The sequence below is a fragment of the Vipera berus genome (genome assembly GCF_964194415.1).
Source record: "Vipera berus genome assembly, chromosome: 2".
Lineage (NCBI taxonomy): Eukaryota > Metazoa > Chordata > Lepidosauria > Squamata > Viperidae > Vipera > Vipera berus.
The window spans coordinates 174,459,416-174,483,434 of NC_138203.1; the positions used below are offsets into that span (position 1 = coordinate 174,459,416).

General features: G+C 37.3%; 1 protein-coding gene across 1 annotated transcript in view; it reads right to left on the reverse strand.

The window, feature by feature from the left end:
- The window catches only part of LOC308662870 (uncharacterized protein), a gene marked incomplete at both ends in the record, with an annotated part of 50,061 nt that extends 26,649 nt beyond the window's left edge, over positions 1-23,412 (reverse strand). Inside the window, 38 exons of the mRNA XM_081319013.1 lie at positions 4,671-4,815; positions 5,170-5,265; positions 5,378-5,482; positions 6,504-6,674; positions 6,762-6,887; positions 7,404-7,607; positions 7,700-8,008; positions 8,166-8,290; positions 8,690-8,855; positions 8,965-9,148; positions 9,503-9,699; positions 9,929-10,047; positions 10,238-10,364; positions 10,859-11,248; positions 11,337-11,427; positions 11,525-11,670; positions 11,760-11,936; positions 12,033-12,275; positions 12,954-13,209; positions 13,519-13,655; positions 13,740-13,863; positions 15,531-15,648; positions 15,750-15,837; positions 16,897-16,958; positions 17,057-17,360; positions 17,927-18,097; positions 18,216-18,365; positions 18,955-19,073; positions 19,538-19,676; positions 19,927-20,030; positions 20,132-20,230; positions 20,308-20,371; positions 21,581-21,673; positions 21,769-21,886; positions 21,982-22,009; positions 22,718-22,874; positions 22,965-23,108; positions 23,209-23,412. Coding sequence (XP_081175139.1) covers positions 4,671-4,815; positions 5,170-5,265; positions 5,378-5,482; positions 6,504-6,674; positions 6,762-6,887; positions 7,404-7,607; positions 7,700-8,008; positions 8,166-8,290; positions 8,690-8,855; positions 8,965-9,148; positions 9,503-9,699; positions 9,929-10,047; positions 10,238-10,364; positions 10,859-11,248; positions 11,337-11,427; positions 11,525-11,670; positions 11,760-11,936; positions 12,033-12,275; positions 12,954-13,209; positions 13,519-13,655; positions 13,740-13,863; positions 15,531-15,648; positions 15,750-15,837; positions 16,897-16,958; positions 17,057-17,360; positions 17,927-18,097; positions 18,216-18,365; positions 18,955-19,073; positions 19,538-19,676; positions 19,927-20,030; positions 20,132-20,230; positions 20,308-20,371; positions 21,581-21,673; positions 21,769-21,886; positions 21,982-22,009; positions 22,718-22,874; positions 22,965-23,108; positions 23,209-23,412 — 5,800 coding nt within the window. The remainder of the gene's footprint in view (positions 1-4,670; positions 4,816-5,169; positions 5,266-5,377; positions 5,483-6,503; positions 6,675-6,761; positions 6,888-7,403; positions 7,608-7,699; positions 8,009-8,165; positions 8,291-8,689; positions 8,856-8,964; positions 9,149-9,502; positions 9,700-9,928; positions 10,048-10,237; positions 10,365-10,858; positions 11,249-11,336; positions 11,428-11,524; positions 11,671-11,759; positions 11,937-12,032; positions 12,276-12,953; positions 13,210-13,518; positions 13,656-13,739; positions 13,864-15,530; positions 15,649-15,749; positions 15,838-16,896; positions 16,959-17,056; positions 17,361-17,926; positions 18,098-18,215; positions 18,366-18,954; positions 19,074-19,537; positions 19,677-19,926; positions 20,031-20,131; positions 20,231-20,307; positions 20,372-21,580; positions 21,674-21,768; positions 21,887-21,981; positions 22,010-22,717; positions 22,875-22,964; positions 23,109-23,208) is intronic.
- Between the last annotated feature and the right edge of the window lie 607 nt (positions 23,413-24,019).

Consider the following 24,019-nt stretch of genomic DNA (forward strand, 5'->3'; position numbering starts at 1 on the left):
AAGAAAAGTTCATGAGCATTTTATGTCTATGAAATTAAATACTGTCCATTTTATCCTCGGCATTAGAAATATTCCAGTCTCTTATCAGAAATTTGAAAGTGACAGTACAGAAGCCTGCTTTGTGATGCATACACTGGATCTGAAAGTAAAGCATCTCCCAAAAGATTGTAACTAAGAAACCATGATCTTCATGGCCAGCAAAATGAAACATCTTCATTAGGGGATCACAGAGATCCAGCCCAAGATTCGTGCCTTGCTGATAAGTTCTGAAATAAAATCCAGTGTTCCGTCGTCTTGTAGTTTTTACATTTTAATTTTTTAAATTATGAATTTCTGAATGGGTTTGAGGATTCATTTATATTTAATGCTTATATATTTTTTTATTTTTAAAATGTTTTGCTTACGTTCTTTTAATTCTTGCTAGGCTCTTGTGGCGAGATGGGTGGCAAACAATTTTAATAAATAAATAAAAATAAATAAAATCTCCATTTTTAAATAGTTCATATTTACCATGTGTTAGATGTTACACATTGATTACATTTTCAAGTGCAGTTTTATCTACATTATGGGAATCATTAAATTATCCATATGATGAGAATTATGATACTATCTGTACAGTATTATGGGAACTAGTACTCTTATGCCTTACCTCACCTTCTGCAAGAAGTTACATGCAGCCTTGAGGCTGGCCAGAACTACATAAACAATTTAAAAAAAAATGATGATGATGATGATGATGATGATGTTTCTCTTTGTAATCCAAGATTTCCAAAGTTCCAAGAATATGTTGATATAAAGAATGGAAAATGTACAGACACATTCAAGAACAGGTTTGAATCTGCTCAGAGAAGTTAGTTCCAGAGGTGGCAAGATGGTCCTGGGATGTGTAGAATCCCAGGCCAACCTATGATCCTTCCCTCCAACTCTAAGTTCATTCTTCACATGACTTACCTTGAAGCTGTAGGCAAAGCTCAGGCAGATCAAAGATAAGGCAGGTCCCAGAAACTCTTTTATAATATCCGCTTGGTCCTAGCACCTCCTCTGCCACAGGTCAAATATTTCTGGCCAAGTATTGTTTTGGCAAAGTTGACTGCAAACATAATTCTTACTCATATTATCCCTGGATATATTTAGAGTTCAGCCACTGCATTCCTGCAAGTGCCTGTATCATTTCTAAATATATTTGATGGAAGTCATTAACTTGTAACATTTTCAACAAAAGCATCTTAACATAAAACTGCTACTGATCATCCCCCCCTACTGAAAATCACTTTTTAAAAAGTGATTTAAATGACTTTTGTAACATTTAAACAGCTTCAATAATATTTAAGTGACTTTTTTTTCGGAAGACATTTTCACTGATACCTTTGCAAAAGGGAAAGAATAACTGGCTTCTGTGCTACTGCCAGAGGAACATAAATACTATAATTGTCAAATATTTTATTCTAATCTGATTTTGATTATGTCCAAAACCTACTGTAGAATAAATCATTTTTTGTTGGAATAGGAAAACCTGTCTACTATTTTCAGACAACCTCTGATAAATAGTCATGATGACGAGTAAGGAATAGGAGACTTTGGGCTCTTGGCATGCCTTCTATGATTACCAAGACAGTATTCACAAACCCTTTGGACCATGCTTAGAATTTGAGATATAAAGAGCATGTGTTCTGTAAGAGCGTGCAAGAGAAGGGGTCGGGAAGAGATTCTTGTGCCTTGCAATAGCAAGCCAAAGGTTATTGAGAAAGAGATATGATGATGATGGAAAAATAAAATATAAGGAGCTTGAGGCTCTCGTAGGAGTCAATGTGGTTTGCCAAGTCCTGAGTAGCAAATTCAAACTTCCCTTTAACGTGTCCTTCCTTGGGAGCAATTTTTGGGAAGCTCTGCATCAGGCTAATTTATTTCCTCTTCTCCTTCCAGGATCTATGCCATTCCTTTTGCAAATTCTCCCCACCTTTACTTAGGCATTGCTTGTTCGCTCTCCTTCAATGTTGTGATGTTACTGTAGGAATGGGGGCTGCTTGCAGTATTCCTTCCTTTTCATTTGTTTAGGCAATGGAATGTAGTAAGGAGGCAGATTCTCTGGAGGGAGGGGGCACATTCCAGAGGAGTAAAAGGCAACTCAGTCCAAATGTCAGAGAAAGAGGATGAAGACAACCCCTCCCTAATAATTCCTGAAGTATATGGTAGAATACATGATAGATGTAGATAGTAGAGTGCTCAGTTTGGCAAGATTTTGTCTACTGCTGTGAAATAATAAAAGAACTCTACTTGAGTTCTACTGAGTCCTACGGGAAAAGGGCGGTATATAAATTCAATAAACTTAAACTTGGAAAAATCTCCATGTGTTGTTTTTGATTTGTGGCCTGGAAGTGTAGTGTGTTATGTGCTGCCTTTATTGTTTCTCTAAGATACTGAGTGGTTCCCAACCTACAGCGTTTCTGATATATTCTCACACCCCTTACAAAACTTCAAAATAACAGCAACAAATTATGCATATAATTTTGAAAACCCAAGTTTTCTTTCCCCCCCCCCCTTGGAATATTGTCTTGCTCCCATGGGGGATGCAAGCACCCCTGGTTGGAAACCCCTACTCTAAAAGATGTTTTGGCCATTGAATAGGTATGCAATGTGAGAATTTCATCTTCCTCTTCCTTGATCCTTAACACAGCCAAATATAAAATTATACATTATTTATCCCTGATATGCTTCACGAGGAGAGGAAATTATTGGTTAGAGTTTAAAGCACTTTTCCATTTTCTGCTTAATCAGTTATTATTTATTCCTGGGAGGCTAAAAATTCATTAAAAAATTTCAAAACTGGAAAAATCTACTTATAACTGGTAACAAATCATAGGTGTGTGTGAGAGAGAGATGGAACAAGTTATTGACTAACTGCATACTTTTTAAGTCTACATGCAGTTAATATTTAATGTAATTTTCATTTGTGCTTAGCTAATTTTGATTCAAATTTAGAGACTTTTTCAGATTAAGAACTGGATAAACAATGCAAAAAATAATCCAGGCTAAAGTAATATCACTTACATCAGGGATCTCCAAACTTGGCAACTTTAGGACTTCAATTCCCAGAATTCCTCAGCCAGCCATTTTGAGTTCATAAGTCTTCAAATTGCCAAGTTTGGAGACCTCTGACTTGCAGAATTACATTTGTTGTAAGACTGACACCAAAAATATCATTTACACAGGCTGATTCCATATGTGACTTCACAATTATGTATTTTTCTGCCCTCTTTTGTGTGCGTTGGATCTTTTAGTGGTACAATCCAAATTGTTTTCCCAATTGCTAAAATTTATTTTCTTATTAGAACCATATATACTTTTGTAACAGCAGGCCATCACAATCTACATTCTGTTTGGTTGTCTATTAAATCACTATTCAAATTACAGTTTTCCGAGATCTAATCATCAATTTGGGAAAAGACCAATATTGTTTGTATAACAGAGCTTAGTTTGTTCATTTATAATATTCCCCTAACGAATACAAAATTTATTCTTATTTCCCCATGCTATTTTCATTTTAATTCATAATCAGTGTGTGTATTATTTCCATTGTATGTATATTTTATACTAGTTTTATCATATAGCTAATTCCTTTAAAACTAGACAATCACCTGTCTGAGATGGTATAGGTTCTCCTTCTTGAGCAGAGGGCTGGACTAGAAGACCTCCAAGATCCCTTCCAGCTCTATTCTATTCTAGTTAGCTGTATGACTATGTATCAGGATAGTACTAAAAGGTATTTGGTTAGGAATATATGTTGGCTGTACATTGTATAACTATGAAGAAGAAACATACTACATTTTCTATTGTGTAAAAACAAAGGAAAAATGAAAAATTGGATTACCTGGATGCTTCATACAATTTTAAAAAAATGTGGCTGAGTAATGAAAGTCCTATATGGAAACATCCTTACTTCTTAATGTGTTTTCATTGGATTTAGTATAAAGAATAGAAATATGTTTTCTTTATGCCTATTGAAACTAACAATATTTTACCCATTTCATTTAAAAAAATATAAATTGCCTTTCCATTAAAATCTGTGAACCTTAGACTGCAAAATAGAAAGGTCAAAGCTTCCCTAAGTTAAGTTCAATGCTTCCATGTAGTTTTCTTAATAACGTGTTATTAATAAGCCACTGCTTCTTCTACAGTTTTCCTTTTTTTACTTCCTAGTCTACCTTTCCTGGCACTCTGCCTCTAAACAAGCTCCAATCCTACGTAGCTTTTCTGAGCACAGCTAAAGTGTCTATATTCTGCAACCCATTTAATTCTACTATCAAGCTAATTCCATTACCAAGGGAAATCCAATTTTATGGAAATTATTATAATCATTATGGAAATTATATTTTGGATGTTAGATAGATAATATATTTCTATATAGAAAAGAGTTAGATATTAATAAAGCTCATTTAAATATATACTTCATACCAGATAGAAAACAGACGTGTATAAAACACCTCCAGTTTATAGCATTAAGTAGAATGAAAGAAAAGCCACAACTATTTTTAGTATGCAAAGTTCTCTACCATCTTTATTTTCTAGATATTAAAGAAAGATAAACAGTAATTACAGGGAGTGACAAAGAGCTTCACATTTTGCGCTTCTCTCAGTTCACTTTGCCTTTTTTAGGTGAGTTTATTCTTCGCTTACAATCACCTTCTTATGCACTTCTCGGCTCTTCACCCTGAGTTTGTTCACCTGGGACTCAGCAATGTCAGCCCGTTCCTCAGCTTCTTCCAGCTCGTGCTGAATCTTGCGGAACTTGGAAAGGTTCGTGTTCGATTGTTCCTCCTAGAAAAGCATACAATTATTCAAATTTAATCCCCGGTAATATAATTACATAATAATTCTTCTGAGAACCTTTTTAAGGGCATAACATTAATCTGAAATCTCAAACTAGAAGCATATGAAGAATCTCATGAGGTTAAAAAGATTAACATTAATACCACAAAGGTCTTCATTCATCTGAAGTGCATAAGAATAAGATGACACTTTACAAGATTTCATATAAATAAAATTTTATATTCGCAAGCAATAGAAAATGTGACTTTTTCAATACTAACCATCATTATTTTATGTGCCATGCATAGCATGTTTTAATGGTGCAGGGAGAATGTTTTGGATTAGGTTCTTCTGTGTACTTACCGCCTCTTCAGATTGTCTCTTGTATGCTTTCACTTTAAGCTGTAGTTTATCTACCAGATCCTGAAGCCTCAGAACATTCTTCCGGTCTTCTTCAGACTATTTTTTTAAAAAAGGATATAAAGAATAGAGAGAGTAAGCGTGCAAATTATTTACTCCTTCTTTCATTGTTCTAAAAGAGTTTGAAATAAATAACAGCTTCCATTCTCACCTGATAAGTTAGTTCCTTTACTCTTCTCTCATATTTCCGTACACCTTTGATAGCCTCTGCACTGCGCTTCTGTTCATTCTCAAACTCAGACTCCAGCTCACGAATCTGACATTAAAAATAAAATTAAAACATATAATCCTAGCAGTAGAGTTGCCCACTAAATTGTGAAAATGCATGTGGAAACTTGGCTATAAGGATTAGATGAATGCTGTGTCCATAAAAGTGTCCAGAAGGCACAAGCATAATAATCCACACAAGAAGGGGGGAAAATAGCATGAATCCAGCATGGATACATACAAAGAACTATAACATGGTGAAAATACATTTACCGCACATTTATTCATACTGATGATGTTATCTAGTTGGGAAATGAAATGTCTACAGCAGGGGTCTTCAAACTTGGCTCTTTTATGACTCATGGACTTCATCTCCTAGAATTCCTCAGCCAGGCACTGTGCCAACCCCATTGCTGGCAATGGAAAAAAAATCGTGATACGTCATGACTTGTCATGTGACATTGTGAGTTTGACACCCCTGACATAAGTAGTCTAAAGAAACTGTGGCAGAAAGACTGAAGCTCAGCAGAAGCAAAGGCTGGCCAGCAAGAAATATTTAAAAAGAACTTTAAAAAGTTATTTGTGTATATTAGAATCCAAAAGGAAACCCAAAGAGTGATTTGTTGTAAGAGAAAGGAAAATGGATGGTCACCATTATGCCACTGGGGAAAAAAGGGAACAGTTGTCCATAAACCAGACAAGGAGAAGGTAAGAGAGAACTTAAAGGAGGGCATAAAAGAAAAACAGGCTGATTTGACTGAATTCTCTAGGGCAGATAAATGACTTTCTAGGATATTGAAAGAACAAATGGAAGTGAACACAGAACTTCTCACAGTAATTTCTGAAAAAGGAGAGGGTGAAGAAATTAAAATGTGAACAAAATTAAACATGATTAAATAACGTGGAGCAAACCTTGGGATATGTAGGGCAGCTTTATGCTAGGGAGACTATGTGATTGAAGAGCATATCGTTGCTCTTCGATCTTTATCTGAATTTTCAGCTAATACAACACAGAGAGAAAGTAAATCAAATATATGCATGGCAGTTGCTCTTATATGAATCATACAAACCCTAGCTTCCAATTTCTGGATCTGTTTTTTCCCTCCTTTCAGGGCTAGTTGCTCTGCCTCATCAAGACGGTGTTGCAGATCCTTCACAGTCTGGTCCAGGTTCTTCTTCATCCTTTCGAGATGGGCACTGGTGTCTTGTTCCTTCTTCAGTTCTTCCGCCATCATGGCTGCCTAGTAATAAATGAGCTAAGCAGTTCAGAATAAAGAATGCTTGCTGTAAACTGGTTAACTTTTTCAGTGAAAACTCACTGTACTCACATCAGTAATGGCTTTCTTGGCCTTTTCTTCAGCATTGCGTGCCTCCTGAATAGTCTCCTCCATTTCACTCTGAATCTGGGCAATATCTGTTTCCAGCTTCTTCTTGGTATTGATCAGGCTGGTGTTCTGTTTAAAAATAATGTGGTCAATCATATTTCAGAAAAGACAGAAGCCACAAGTATGCATACATGCAGACAGAGAGACTAAATGGTTGCCACTGAAGAACTGAAATTCCCTGTCCACTTCAGGAAGGGAAGAAAGATAAATAACTGTTGGTTTGAGAATAATTGTTGCAGAATAGAGGCAACTATAAAGAGGAGTAGAGCTTAGCTCTAATTTCACAGGAACTCTATATAGTTTCCAGGAAGTAAATAAGCATTAGGATTTGTTTTCTGATTATATATTGGCTTTTTTCCTTTTGCATTAAAACTTTTCACTTAGGATAAGTTCCTAAACAAACACTACCTAGCCATTTGAGATTTATCATAATTGTCCCAAAACTGTTAGAAAAACACAAAAATATTTCCACTTTTGCTCAGGGAACTAAGGGCTCTGGAACTAAAATGAACAATAAAAGTCTACCCATTAGGAACAAGGCTCTTGCATTAGAAAAAACTATCCTCAAGCTAAAAACTTATCTACCTGTGTGTGGAGGAGCTGCACACGTTCACTGGCATCCAGAAGCTCCTGTTCAGCCACTTTTCTGGCCCTCTCTGTCTGTTCCAGAGCTGCCCGGAGCTCCTCAATCTCAGCCTGCATCAGGTTTGCTCTGCGCTCAATCATGGCCACTTGCTCCTTCAGATCATCCTGGCTTCTCAAAGCATCATCCAAATGTATTTGAGTGTCCTAAAACAGGATATTGCAATATTTGTCTTTGAAAATAGCTGTGATACAATAAAAATATCAGCTGTTTCTTGAATATAGAAGTAAATATGTACCTTGAGCAGTCCTTGTGTGCTCCTGAGGTTCTTTAGTGTTTCAGCAGCTTGACGGTTGGCATGGTTGAGCTGGATCTCCATTTCATTCAGATCTCCCTCCATCTTCTTCTTAAGCCGCAGGGCATCATTCCTGCTCCTAATCTCAGCATCCAGCGTGCTCTGCATAGACTCCACCACTCTCACATGATTCCTCTTCAACTGATCAATTTCTTCATCCTTCTCTGCAATTCTTCTGTCAATGTCAGATTTCACCTGATTGAGCTCAAGTTGGATGCGCAGGAGTTTGCCCTCTTCGTGTTCCAGTGAGGCCTTAAAAGTAAAAAGACAATAAAGCAAAGGTTATGGCACTATCATCTGAAAGGCTATTAAGTAGGAATATCCTACTAATGAAAACATTTACTTCACTGCCTTGGGTACATTTTTGTTTTTGTTTTTTATTTATCCTGTAAAATAATTACATAATTACCTCAGCTTCTTCTAGAGCACTCTGGATATCTCCTTTCTCTTGCTCAATCTGCTTCTTCACTTTCTCCAACTCATGAATAATTTTTCCGCCTTCAGCAACTTGCTCCGTGAGATCACAAATCTCCTCTATTAGTTTGACACAAAATACAAAGTGAAAAAGTGGGACATCAAAGAGAAATCTTGCTGTTTTGGTAAAGAACAGAATACAAAATGTTATCCAGCTTTTAACACTAATACAAGTTCTACTGTTCATTTTAATACCTTACATTTGATGGATTGAAGATATCAGAGAGCCTATGACAACCATGAGGAAGCTATTATTATCCACATGATGTTGAACAGCATCCCTCACCATTGCTTATCTTGGCTGGTGGAGCAGGAAGTTGCAGTTCAGTAATACCTGGAGGAATATAGCTTCCCCATCTTTCATCAAAGTAAATAGGACTAAATGGAAGTGAAGTAGAAACTTCCTACTATAAAACCATGATTAGGCTTGAGTGAACACATATATGAGTATGGACTTACGTTGCAAGTTTTTGTTTTCACGCTTCAGGGTTTCCAGCTGATCCAAGGATTCTTCATATGCATTCTTCATCTTGAAGAGCTCTGTGCTCAGAGACCGAGATTCCTTCTGGGAAGCTTCCAGTTCAGACTGTGTCTCCTCGTATTTTTGTTTCCAGTCTGCCAGAATCTAAAAAACAAAAACAAAAACAGCAAGAAATAAGTTAACTAAATTAAAGCTTGTGTGCAGTGCATTCCACTTTTAAAACAACAGAAATTATAATAGCAGCTCAAATTACCTTATCAAAGTTCTTCTGCTTCTTATCTAGAGCTGCACAAGCTGCATTGGACCTTTCCACATCAATCATCAGGTCCTCCACTTCATTCAGCAACCTCTGCTTGGTCTTCTCCAGGGAAGCACATTTGGAATTCACAGCTTCTACATGTTCCTCAGCTTCCTGCAGACGCTGAGCAAGCTTTTTCCTGAAAAAAACATAAACCCAATGCTCCATAATAGTAAATATTTGATTTGGCTGAATAATCTGTCTAGTGAATCATTTCCTTTCAGTAATTCTGCTTCATCTTCAAGAAAATTGGCTTTAGGAAACTTTAGGATAAATAGGACTGCAAAATCTCATGATGTTAATTTAAATACACAATATTATTTTAGACACTCATCCCAAGTCACACGATGAAATGCGGTTCCGTGAACAATGTTTGATTAATAAACCATTTCTCTCTTTATTATTGTAAATACCTCTCTCTGAAAAGCCACTCATCTAATCCTACTCATACTGCAAATTGATTAGAAAGGTGTAATCCTTTTATTGAACATACTTAGCCTCCTCCAGTTCCTCAGTCCGCTGAATGGCATCAGTCTCATATTTTGTCCTCCAAGTGGCAACCTCACTATTTGCCTTGGACAGGGAACGTTGTAGTTCTGCCTTGGCTTCCTGTTCTTCTTCATACTGCTCTCGAAGGAGGTCACAGTCATGTCGAGCAGATTGCAAGCCGTGAGCCAGGGCATTCTTGGCCTGTAGAGTTAACCAAATATTAGAGATTCTGCAAATTGCCAAGTGAACAGACATAATTGAGAATCATCTTCCAGGGTAAGACCTCACGAGAAATGAGAGCAGAGAGAAAGGAACATATCAAAGTTCAATGAATACACAAGCAAAGGCAAGTGTTGTATTAGGAAAGCTTCTGAAGCACCCCTGGTAGCATGAAAGACAATAAAAGATATGCATAATTCAGCTTCTGTACCTTTATCTCTTCCTCAAGGTGTCGCTTCAGTTCTTCAATTTGTTGAGTAAAAGCTTGCTTGCTTCTGGAGAGCTGGGAGATCAAAGAGTCTTTTTCTTCCACCTGTCGTGAGAGCTCACCTGAAGCAAGGAATGAAAGTTTGGAATAAAAGTTGCATTAACATTTTCTCAGCTGGGGAAGCTTCAGGATTCAGCTCAATTCATTTCAAAAATCAATTTGGGTAATCCAGTGTAGCAAGACTCTTCACATTAGGGACAAAAAAAAAAACCCCTCAAAATCATTTCCCCCAAATACAGTTCATCATTTTACCTGCTTCTGTTTGTAGGCGAGCCCTCTGAGCATTGATGTCATTAATGGTACGCATATGCTCTTCGTCCTTTGTTTTAAGTTCGCTTAGCTGATCTTCTAGTGTGCGGCACATCTTTTCAAGATTGGCCTAAACAACATGGAAAAAGAAAAAGGGGAAACCTTTTAAATGATTCCACAGGACCTAGCATTCATCTTCACTTGTAGATATTACAATGTACGATATTTAGTAAGGACACCTAAAGTGTTTAAGGAAACAGAATAGCCTCGAGAAATAGGGTGGAATAGATGGCACATCTTGCATAGCATAAGAAAAATTATCGGGAATTAGGAAAGTGTGATCACTAAATATGCAAAAATTATTCATTTTACACATTGCAGGTATAGAGAGAGAAAAATGAATTGTAATTTATTAAATAGAATATTTGTCACACCAGAAGTATGTTATAAATATTGAACTCTTGAGTCAGGATCTAATGTTTGCAAACATTCTTATTTTACTAACTCTGAAGTGTCCATGAAATATTGGCAAGAAACACAATTTTAACTTCAATATATAACAAAAAAAACCTTGGTATAAAATCAATATCTTTCCACTTATTTTTTTAATGTACTGCAGCATACCTTAGCTTTAGAGACAGATTCCATATTGCTTGCAAGATCATCAATCTCCATCTTCAGTTCACTCTTCTCCTTCTCCAGCTTCTGCTTCACTCGCTGCAGGTTATCAATTTGTTCCCCAAGTTCAGCTGCACTGTCTGCGTGCTTCTTGCGGAGGGCAGCAGACATGGCTTCATGCTGCAATGTGGCCTCTTCAAGGTCCCGGCGCATTTTCTGAAATTCTGCTTCACGTTTCTTGTTCATCTCAATCTGAGCTACAGTTGCCCCACCAGCTTCCTCCAGACGCTCACTGATCTCTTCAAGTTCCCTGGAGAGATCAGCCCGCTGTTTCTCTGCTTTGGCGCGAGATGCCCGTTCTGCCTCAATCTCCTCTTCCAATTCCTCAATACGAGCCTGGAAAAAGAGAGACAACCATGAACCCTGAAACTGGCTTCCAGACAGCTTAATTCTCCATTCATGAAGGAACCATTGCATGACCAACCTGCAGCTCCTTGATCTTCTTCTGAAGCTGAGCGCCCAGGATCTGCTCATCTTCAATCCTGCTCTGGAGCTGATTGATTTCAAAGTCTTTCCTTATCACAACAAAATATAATGGATTAGTCTCCAAATTAAATGTTAAGAGAATTCCACTTGACACTATGGTCCATCACAATATACATTATTACTTACTTCTTCAGCTTTTCATCCAGCTGCTGCTTATCATTTTCCAAATCCATTGTAGTTTCCTGAGATAGCTTCAAATCCCCTTCTAGCTTCCTCTTAGCTCTTTCAAGGTCCATGCGAAGTTTCTTTTCTTGCTCCAGGGACCCTTCAAGCTGAACACAAGGAGACGGGAGTGATTGTCCCATCACAGCAGTACCTCCACCTCAGTCCAATTCTTCTCCAGAGATGATAGGGTACTTACGTCATCCACCTGCTGCTCCAGCTTGGTCTTTGCTTTGGTCAGAGTGTTCACTTTGTCCTCCTCTGCCTGCAGATCATCCAAGGTCTGTTGATGGGCCTCTTGCAGGGCTTTCTTCTCCTTGGTCAGTTTGGCAATGGTCTCGTCCAAGACCGCCATCTCTTCGGTCAGGTTTTTCACCTTTAGAAGTTGAACAGACATGGTTAAGATGCTCTATGTATTCTGAAATGGCAACAGTAGGTAGTGATTTAATTTTGGTATATTTTTGGCCAGTACCTTGTTTTCTGTAGCATGCTTCTCCTTTTCCACCTTGGCCAGTGTCAGCTCAAGATCATCAATGTCTTTCTTCAGTTCTGAGCATTCGTCCTCCAGTTTCCTCTTCTTGGCTGTCAACTCAGCATTCATTTCTTCTTCATCTTCAGCCCGCTCAGTCAGCTCCTTAATTTTAGCTTCCAGCTGGATTTTGGTTTTGATTAGCTGGTCACATCTCTCCTCAGCATCCGCCAAGCCATCAGATTCCTATGGAAGGAAAGTATAGGTTATTTTAAAAAAAAGTTTCCTAATTAAAATATCCACATATATACAAATTCCCTACTCTAATGGAACAATATTCAAAAATAAATATTGCCTTTATATTGGGTAAATCAATGTCATGCAAAACTTTTTATTTATTTATTTGATTTTTGATGCCACCTAACTCCAACTGACTTCTTAATAAAATTGATAATATTAGTTCATAGAACATAAAAACAAATATAGTTTACCTGTTATATTACAGTCTATGTACCTTTATATAATAATAATAATAATAATAATAATAATAATAATAATAATAATAATAATAATAATAATAATAATAATAATAATGTTGGAAGGGACCTTGGAGGTCATCTAGTCCAACCCTGCTCAGGCAGGAAACCCTATACCATTTCAGACAAATGGCTGTCCAATCTCTTCTTAAAAACCTCCAGTATTGAAGCATTCACACCTTCTGGAGGCAAGTTGTTCCACTGATTAATTGTTCTAACTGAAATAGTGTTGATGAAACAGTGTTATAATGTAATAAGGTATTTAATATATGGGTGAATTTCTAAATAATCCCAAAGATTTCCCCTGCAATCTCTAAATGATTGCTTACTAAGGTGCACTGGAATAGCCAATAAAATAACAATATTTAATATCATTCTATATGCTTACAGCTTGGACTTGGAGTTGCAAGTCATTCTTCTCTTGTATCAGAGACACCATTTTTTCTTCAAGTTCCTTCCGTTTAGCTTCTGACTTCGCAAGCTCTTCCTTTGTTTTCTCAAACTCTTCCTTCATGTTGGCCATTTCCTTCTCTGACTCCGCGCTCTTCAGCAAAGGTTTGATCTTGAAGTACAGTTTCATCCATGGCCAATGTTTGACATTCATGAATGAGCGGATATTGTACTGAAGAGTGAAGATTGCTTCCCTATCAACAAAGTTAAAAAGTATGCCTTACTTAAATCAGAGGTCCCCAACTTTTCGGGCACCAGGGACTGGTTCTGTGGAGAAAGGTTTTTCTGCGGACTGGAGGGAGGATGGTTTTGTGCTGCCTGAATCCCACAGATGGGGCTTTGCTTGTTCATGTGGCCAGTTGTTGGCATGCCCCGGCCCAGTAGCAGTCCATGGACTGGGGGTTGGGGACCCCTGCCTTAAATGACTTAAACCTAAATTAAACACAGATCCACCAATCAAAGCCTTCTGACAGAATTGATTTAAGTAATTATGAGATTCTCACCTCCTTTCTAACATTTTATGATATTCTACCCTTGATAAGAAACCACGGCACATAGCTTGTGTGCGTGTTATCAGATGGGCCAACTTATCATCTCTCATTTCTTCAAGGAGACCCAAAAGACCAGCCTTAAAGAACACCTGAAAAAAAGAGAAAACATTACAGAATATCATGTAAGCACTACAAAATGCAAAACAGTATTTAGAACAAAGACTTATATGTACCTTGGTATGACCAAATTTATACTGGGTGTGGTCCACATCAATGGATCCAAGAAGTTTCTCAGAAGCTTTCTTGCTATCAATGAACTGGCCCTCTGGAATGGCACTTGCATTTAGAACTTTGTATCTGGTAGAAAAAATACCACCTATAAATCTTCCTGGGTAATGCATAGTAGATTTTTTTTACAATTATTTGTCCTCAGTAAAAAAATAATAATATGAAAATTAATATAAAAAAACATAAATATGAAATGCTATAAAATATTCATCTCTCAATATGGGCTTAGGTGGTTTGGGTAGGTCTACTTTTAATGAAAGGTTAGTAGAAGTAAATTGTATTGTTTTGTGGTCTCTTCTATGGGACTACTTTGCTGGATTCTCTCTCTCTCTCTCTCTCTCTCTCTCTCTCTCTCTCTCTCTCTCTCTCTCTCTCTGTGTGTGTGTGTGTGTGTGTGTGTTTGTGAAGCTGCCTAGATCATTTGGGAATTGAGCAGTCTAGAAATGTGAAGGGAAGAATAAATATGGCTTGTCAAGCTTTTGATAACCAATTATATCTAAAAGCAACAGGCTTAACAGAGGTTTCTTTAACTAGATTTATTGTAATGAGAAAGAGATTAGATTACAAAAGTCTCAACAGTTGAAGGTTTGCTCTCTTTTTTTTCCACTTTCTGAAGCTATAGCAACCCTAGCCTGAACATTTTTCATTTTCTTAACCACAGCTACTGAGTAAACTGGTGTGGGGGGGAAATTGGGGGGGGGAGGTCTGGGTGTCGAGAAAGGGGAAACTCTCTTAAACTGTACCATTACACTGAGAAAGAAGAGAGTTCAGCTCTAAAGTCATTTATATTTAATACACTACTGTAAGTTTACAAGCCATAGGAGGGTTTCCAAGGTGTCATGGGACAGGCTGGATCTTTCCTCCAAAGGTAGAAAAAGATTAATTTGTCCTTGGAGGAAAATACCACGTATATGCTTTACCAGAACTCTTGCTCTCTAATGGAATGATAAACAGGTCAGATTGGCCAAATGAGGGAATATTTTGAATCAGCAGGACCTAAAGCCCTACACTCCTAAACCGAGGTTTACAATTTCCTTCCCATTATTTTCAATGGAGGAGAAACTGTCCAAAGGAATAAAAATCTGAAAAGGGATAAATGAGCAAAACTTCCCTACATCCTCCTCCCAACATTCTGTTCTGCCTATCAATATGATGGCTGTTTTCAATTAATCTAATCTAATATCTTGAATCTATTTGAATGTTAAATTCGGATAGCAGTACTCTATCACATAGTTACTATGGGAGATTGGCAGAGAGAGAGAGATACAGTAAATAGAAGAGTGAGAGGGAGGGAGAGGAAGAAGAGGAAGAGGGAGGGAGAGGAAGGGAGGGAGAAAGAGAGAGACAGTAAGAAAGAAGAAGAAGAAGAAGAAGAAGAAGAAGAAGAAGAAGAAGAAGAAGAAGAAGAAGAAGAAGAAGAAGAAGAAGAAGAAGAAGAGGAGGAGGAGGAGGAGGAGGAGGAGGAGGAGGAGGAGGGTGGAGAGGTAGGGGGAGAGAGATACAGTAAATAGAAGAGTGAGAGGCAGGGAGAGGAAGAAGAGGAAGAGGAAGGGAGAGAGACAGAGACAGAGACAGACAGACAGAAAGACAGACAGACAGACAGACAGACACACACACACACACACACACACACACACACACATATATATATATATATATATATATATATATATATATATATATATATATATATATATATGTATATGTAAGGAACCCTATAAGAAGGTCAAGCTGACCTCTGTTTGAAATCAGCATAAACGATCCTACTGGGAAATCCCTTTCTGCAAATGCGGATGCCTTCCAGCACACCATTGCACCTCAGCTGATGTAGCACAAGCTCATGATCCATAGCACCTTTCAAAAAGATGATTAAAAAAAGAATTAGGACCAGACCCCATACAGAGACAAGCATTGTAAAATACCTGTCATACCTTCCCACCACCACAGCTCCTTACCGGGTGTTTTTGTTTCATTGGGAATAATGCAACGTACAAAGTGTGGGTGAGTACATCTCAGATTGCTCATCAGTTTGTTTAAGTTCTCCTATAGATCCAGAAAAGAAATAATTTTGTACAAAATTCCCAAAGGAATCAATGTATTCCTGCAAAGGAAAACCATGTATCCAAAGAAGCAGGGGGTATATAGCTCTCTAATGGAATGATAAATTCTATTTATTCTACAAATAAATTCTAGTCATTGGGTGGATTAAAAATAAGATAAAGAATAACAGTCAAATTCCACAAGGACCTAATATATGCAGCTAAAGCATTATGTGAAGTTTGGGTTGCTGTCATTTTTGCTTGCAGTGAACCAAAGTCCAGTTCCAGCATAATAGTAGCTTATTTTCTTATTATATAAATGTCCACAATGGGACTTGTCTACATATGTCTAGATGGATATTGATGGCCTAAGTGCATTGATGGCTTCTTTGAGTTTGAAATGTAAAGAAATATTTGGATTCACACCACAGAGATGTATAGTTTAAGCAAAATAGCATCAACATACTTCTGTCATTTTTATTTTTAGCACTGATTTTGTTCTACCAACCAATAATATTCCATACACTTCCTTTATATCTGAATTATCCATCAGCATGCAAAGATGCCTTTTAAATTGGGAATTCTACAAATTCAGTCCAATTCAATATCTTTCTTAAATACCCAAATGAGTTGTCTCATCATTACTACATAATATATTTTTTTCCTTCCTCACAAAGGAATCCCACTGAAGCATTATACCAGACATGTCAAACACAAGGCCCGGGGGCCGGATCCGGCCCGCAAAGTGGTTTCATGTGGCCCGCGAAGCCATCCTGGAAACAGTGAGGGAACGGCCCCCTCTGCCTTGGCCCTGGCCCAGAGACCCTCCTTCTGCCAGAGACCCTCAGATCTGTCCCACTCCTGCCCGGGCCCCCATAGGCACCCTTGATGCGAACGATGTAGAGCTGGCCACGCCCACCCAGTAGGCCATACGCACTCTAGCCATGCCCACCCAGTAGGCCACGCCCACCCTGGCCACGCCCACCTGGCCCCCTGAGGGCAACCGCAATGCTGATGCAGCCCTCAATGAAATTGAGTTTGACACCCCTGCATTATACCATACCCTGAAAAGTGCAGAGACAGTCTGGAAAGAAGAACCCTTCTTCTTGGCAGCCTTCTTGCCCTCTAAAAATGAAATGAACAGAAAAAATAAATAAACCTTACATTTTTTGAACATTTTTTTTCTCATCCAAGGAAAAAAAATCTTTCATTATAGCTTTCACCTTCCACAGGGCGATCAGCAAACAACAAAGCTAATGTCTTCATTGAGGATTTCTGGTAGAGCCCCACTACGGTGTCATTCAAGGGATCCTTGTTCTTCTCCAACCAGCCACTGATATTATAATCCACAGTGCCAGCATAGTGTACCAAGGCAAAGTGGGCCTCAGCCTTGCCTTTGGCAGGCTTGGGTTTCTGGAAGTTGTTTGATTTGCCAAGATGCTGGTCATAAAGTTTGTTCTTGAAGGACGTATCTGTTGCCTTGGGGAACATACATTCTTCTTCCAGGATGGAAAAAATGCCCATTGGCTAGAAAGAACAATGACATGGTTGTTTAGGAAGCATTTGGAGAGAATATTGAACTTTGGAATAACATACTTCTTCACCAAGTATATACGCACAAGTAATATCAGAACAGAGATGTTGAAAAGAAATGAAATATAAACATGGAGACATTCTCTCATTGGAAAATAGACTACATCTTCTAAATAATAATCATACTTCATTCAATAAGCAACTATAAATATCTAACATGATTTCATACTTATTATATGATATATTCCATATATACTTTTATTTTTATGTCAAGAATTGTTTTGAGCATGTTACTATACATTGATTAGGATCCTGCTGGAATTCTATTTATTCTTGGACAATTTCCCAGGTTGTCCTTCTGATAAAGTTGAAAGCTAAACTTTCTATAAAAATACTAATAAAGGAAGGGGAGCAGTCAAGGACAGTAATGGGCAGGACAAAACAATATGATGGTGCATGTAGTTTCAGTTGGGATTTTCATCAATTATTTTTGAGAGAACCCTAAAGCATTTCTTATCCCATCTGAAGTATGCACCAGTTATGTCTACTATAAAATGGACCTTTTCAATGAGTTCAATGCAGGCAGCCAGGTCCATCCCAAAATCAATAAACTCCCATTCAATTCCTTCTTTCTTGTACTCTTCTTGCTCCAGGACAAACATGTGATGGTTGAAAAACTGTTGCAATTTCTCATTGGTGAAGTTGATGCAGAGCTGCTCCAAGCTGTTGTACTATAAGAAAAGGAGAGTTTTGTTAAGAGGAATTAAGATGAAATAAATTTGATTGAGTAAAGCCAAACACTGTTCCTCCTATCTGTTTATATGTACATCTTTCTCCCTGTTTCCTTACATCAAAGATCTCAAAACCAGCAATGTCCAGCACACCAATGAAATATTGTCGGGCTTGTCTGGTATCCAACTGTTGGTTGATGCGAATGACCATCCACAAGAACATCTTCTCATAGACGGCCTTACCCAGAGCACCAACATTATTGTAGACCTAGAATAAAAAGACAGTGGCAAATATCACTATGTATAGGGATATTTTTAAATTAATAATTATTCCAATCTTATATACAGTGTATGTATGTCTGTGTGTACACACACACACACACACATATACATACACAAACACATGTATACATGTGTGTGTGTGTGTGTGTGTGTGTGTGTAAGAACGAAAGATGAAGTACAACTAAAAATATAGCGATGCTAATAAAATCTGGAAAAATACACAGGGTAATTATTAAATGAATAAGCTTTGTAGAAACTAAAAATATATCCATAAAATATTAATATAGAACTAGCTCAATCATTTAACATATTTTTAAATCTATCCAGATAGATTTCCATCTTCCCGGTTTTAGTACAATAGATTATTTCAGATCAGTTATATTTAAATAAGGAACTTAAATTCTTGATATCCTATTATTCAGGTGCCTTAGTATATTGAATACAGATAAGAAAGAAAAATAGATTTATCATTATTAATTACATTTTGAATGTTGATATTACAAATATTATAATTCTAAATCCATTCATCTTCCAGGGTGCCAGGGTTTGTGAGAGTTGGTTTAAAGTAACGTTACCTGTTGGACAGTTTGGCCTTTGGTGACATATTCATTGCCGACCTTGACCCGGGGATAGCACAGAGCTTTCAGAAGATCTGCTGAGTTGAGGTTCATGAGGTAGGCAGCCTTGTCAGCAACTGAGCATAGACAACAAATAGTTTAGGGTTAGAGGTTTTTTTTATTATAAACCTCACTGTATTCATGCCGTATGTAATAGTTAAGTAGCGGACATTACAAATCAGACTGGAAAAGGCTTGAAAGAGACTTTTGGTTAGTGTCGGCTGAGTTCTACTTGCCCCATGTTGGAAATGTTCATTCCCTAAAATTATAGCTTCATTTACCCAAAAAGTGACTTTTGAAAAAGAAGAATGTGACAAGAGTATTTACAATAATATTGGTAAAAATAATGAAGACGTCCTCCTTCTTAAATACTAATAAACAGGTCACAGCACAATATTTTATGGTCTGCTATCTACTTCAAATGATCAGTATGACTGTCCTTCTAGAAAATACTAGGGAAGTGTGGGATGTATTTCTGCAAAAGAATGTCCTCATTTGTTCTGATTTATTAAAATGATTTTGCCATAATTTTTTCAAATACCTTCCGTGCCGTCTGGCTCAGCCTGTTCCTCTCTCTGCTTCTGTTTGAACTTCATGTTCCCGTAGTGCATGACGGCTCCTGTCAGCTTGTAAATGGCTGTCTTTTCCTCAGCTGTGAAGCCCAGGATGTCTATGGCTTCCTGTTAATTCAATCAATAGAAAGGATTTGGTCTAACTCAGCACTGAGCCAAGTTGAGGGTTCAAACTCACTTGAAATAATTTTGACAATTACAGTAGTTGTAATTAGATGTCTCTGCTAATGTTCCCCTTGGAACATTACGCCACTCATCATATGCCCAAGTCCCACATGCCCTCAAACATTTATACCAAATATTATTGTTTGTCTAGTCAAATTACTATTTTATATTCCCAATTCTGCAAATTACTTACATCAGTTGCCATCAGTTCTTCCTGATCATCAATGCTGGCAACACTGATCTCACCCTGGCTGACAAAATGAAAGTCATATGGGTTGGTAGTAATCAGAAGCATCTCTGCATAAAAATAAGCATAAACATGATTTCATTTTAAACCTTCAGCACAATTTTAATGTTTCATAGTTGAAATAGTCCTCCAAATGAATAGTTCCCTTTACCGATCAGTTCTGGCCTCTTGTTGGACATGATCTGATAAAAGATATGGTAGCTCCTTTCAGCCTTGAGCTGGAAGGTAACTCTGGACTTCTCCAGCAGATCTGATGAAGCAATGAAGTTGAATTAGTTAAGGAAGAAAGGAAACGGTCAAATCAACACACAAAGAAAAACCCCTTACATGTCTCAATGTCTGCAGAAGCCAGTTTGCCAGTGGCACCAAAATGGATTCTGATGAATTTGCCCTGTGGAGAAAATAGTATTGAATTACAAGTCATGTTCAATATATTTATTTAACTGCACAATAGGGTGGTGCAAAGATTTTTCTGTTTAATAGCAGGAGTTTCAGTCTCTGGCTATGGAATGTATGGAATAAAAAAAAGTATTTTTTTTAAACCTAATTTTAAAAAATGAAATAGTTTACCATTATAAAATACTGTACAAAAGCTCTAATGTGCCATATGTGAAACTTTATTTTAATAATATTCATGATATGATAATTATTAAAATTTATTAAAAGTGTAAAATGTGAGTGAATTAAAGGGGGGGAAAACAGTTGAAGTTTGTCTATGGAGATTCTCAGTCATCCAAGTCATGGTTGTCCCAAAGGTGTTGTTCAAAAGGCAAAAGAAAGAAAGAAAGAAAGAAAGAAAGAAAGAAAGAAAGAAAGAAAGAAAGAAAGAAAGAAAGAAAGAAAGAGAGAAAGAAAGAAAGAAAGTCCAGTTGCCTTTTGAATAACCCCTTTATGCAAGTTGAGGTTGAACTGTAGTCAACTGTAGGGACTACAGTTGAGGTTTATTATATGGGAGAAAGACAAAGTAGGTTGATATGATAGTAATGGTTGATAATTCTTGAAGGACTTATTCTTTATTTAATGAGATGAGATGAATGTGAATAGGAAACATTGCAAATGGTAATTGCAATCAAGGAAAAATGAGGTAGCTCAAGCAGAAATCAGCACCCTTCTTTGCTTTTCAAAGACCAGTGTCACATGTTAAGCTGGAAAAGAGGGCTCAACTTCCTTAAACTATTCTTGGATTTCAATGTTCCAAATGGGGCTTGGCTTACAGATAGACCTCTTCATCAGCCTCTATGGGGATGGGGCAGGGGGGGCAGGCAAGGAAGGACAGAATGACTGAAGTAGCATTGCATTGTCATGACAGAAGGCCTTCCCCTTTTGTAAACGCATTGTAATCTCATAGACACATCCCAAAGGGATGAAGCTTGCAGTTCAATAACACAACATTGCTTATGTTATTTTGATGCTGCTGCATAGGTTTGATGTGAGGCATTCTTAGCCTGAAAAAAATGCAATAACATTGCATCTCGTCTAGAAAGCTCCACAACACAAGCACAACCTGTTGTGTCTAATTCATTGTCATATTTAGTGGGATGCTAAGAACACTGGCACAAAAAGAATTACACTCTCACACATATTTGAAACTGTAACTTACAAAGCGAGATGAATTGTCATTCCTCACAGTCTTGGCATTTCCAAAAGCTTCCAACAAGGGATTGGCACTGATGATTTGATCTTCAAGGGTGCCCTGTAAAAGTAGCATTAATTAAGTCATCTTTTAAACATAATTAAACTGCAAGAAAGGAATGTACAGTATAATCTTCTCCCAAAGTCATACTTCACCTTTAACTTGCCAGTTTGCTGTGGTTCTTCCTTCTTCTTGTCACTAGCTGCAGCAATTGTTGCAAAGTACTGAATGACACGTTTTGTGTTCACAGTCTTTCCAGCACCAGATTCTCCACTGTTGAAACAGAGTAAAAGACCATGCTGTTAGCCAATATATTGTTCTATGAAACTTCTTCTGACTAGAAACATCATTATTGGAAGTGTACTCACGTGATCAGGATTGACTGATTCTCACGATCTAGAAAGCAAAGAAACAAAGAAGTATGCGTTAATTTTGTGTTATGAATAGAATAGTTAGAATTTTTGTCTCATTCATTTCTGTTATCAATCTTCAGCACAAAATCAGCTAGTTTGCTGACAGTCCTGTGAAGCTTCCAGCACACATGCCACAACGTTTTAGTTCATAGTCTTTCATACAGTTCCTATGTAACTTACACTGTTTCCTTTCAAAGAATACTGTACGTACAATACAATACTGTATACACCCTAATACTGTATATACAGTACAATACTAAATTATAAACATACTAATTTCATCTATTTATTTATTATTTCAATCTCAAATTCATGAATCTGGGTGATTAATAGTGATTAATAAAAGAAAATATAAACGCCTCAAAGAAAAACACACACACGTGCATACATAAACAGTAACTGGAGTAAAAACAGACCTATCAATCATAAGTTAACATGAGCAATGCATGCCCCATTAACTAATCTGCAGGTCTGGTAACAATAATGAAGAATGTCCTAAATATTGTCATAAGGCTAACTGGAATTATGGGGATTTTGGTTCCACTGAAGCTGAGTAACCACAAACAACTGGCCATTGTTATACTTTCTGGAAAGGTTAAAGATTCAGTGTGGAAATTCTAGAAACCATGTTTTTCCTTTCTTTCCCTACCTTATTTTTTTTTCAGAAATTCTTAGCTACTTATCTGCTCACCAGTTAACATGAACTGATACGCATTGTCAGAAATGGAGAAGATGTGAGGAGGGGCCTCTTGTCGCTTTTTCCCCCTGTATGCATTAACCACCTCTGGGTTGTACACTGGCAACCACTTGTAGGGATTGACAGTGACACAGAAGAGACCTGAATAGGTCTGGAAAGAAAAGACAGATTAGTAGTTGTTTGCTTGTGGGAATAAAATATTTGGTTCTGAATTCAATGGTAATGTTCAGATTCTTCTTACATAAATCATCCAGGCTGCATAGCGCTCTTTGAGGTTATACAGGACAGCAGGTTCATTGAGGTGGGTCATCATGGCCATGTCCTCAATTTTGTCAAATTTGGGCGGGTTCATTGGAAAGATTTGGTCATCTTTAACAGTCACGGACTACAAGAAAACAAAATATATTTTTGTTCAAATTGAAAGCATATAGCGGATGAGGATAACAAAGCCTTACTTTTCCCTAGTGAGATATTTTTCTACTTACGTCTCCACCTTCTTTCTTAACTGTGACTTTCCCCGCTTCCTTGCTCTGGACAGTCCCTTTGACAAAGGAAACCTTAGGATCCACTACATAGACGGATGTCTTGGCATCAAAGGGCTTGTTTTGATCTTCAATTCTCTCTTTCTCTGACTTGCGGAGAAAGGAGGCAGCAACCCCAAAAACTGCCATCTCACTGTCAGATGACATGACTGCAGCTTAACAGAGAGCACTGGTGAAAAAAGAAACAACTCATATGAAGATCACAACTTTAATGTGCCATTGCATGCAATCTCCTACTTTGCTATCTTTTGAAGAAAAGTCCTTTACTTCCATGAAAAGAAATTCTTATCTACTAACTTTAACTTTTGTACTTTGTTTTTTTAATATTTATTGCCCTGTACACCGCCCTGAGTCCTTCAGGAGAAGGGCGGTATAAAAATTTAATAAATATAAATATAAATATAATAAGTGAGTAAGCAATTATTGCAAGAATTAGGGAATCAGGGCACGTTATGAAAAAAAGTTTGTTTTTTTATTCAATTTCATTGAAAAATGTTCATGTCTGACTGGCACATTTATCCACAGTTTATTAAATTAATCTAATTCTAAATTACCACAACATGTTCAACCTTCTAGTAACTAAACAGCCTGGATTTACCAAACTGATTAAAATGGGGTTGTTTAGTTTGTGGTTCAGTATATTGGATGAACACAACCACTGATTGTAATGACAAACTGGTTATATATTTCAGAATACAATGCTTGTAAAGCCAATTTGCACAAATACTTCTTCCCCTTATTAAAAATAGTGATG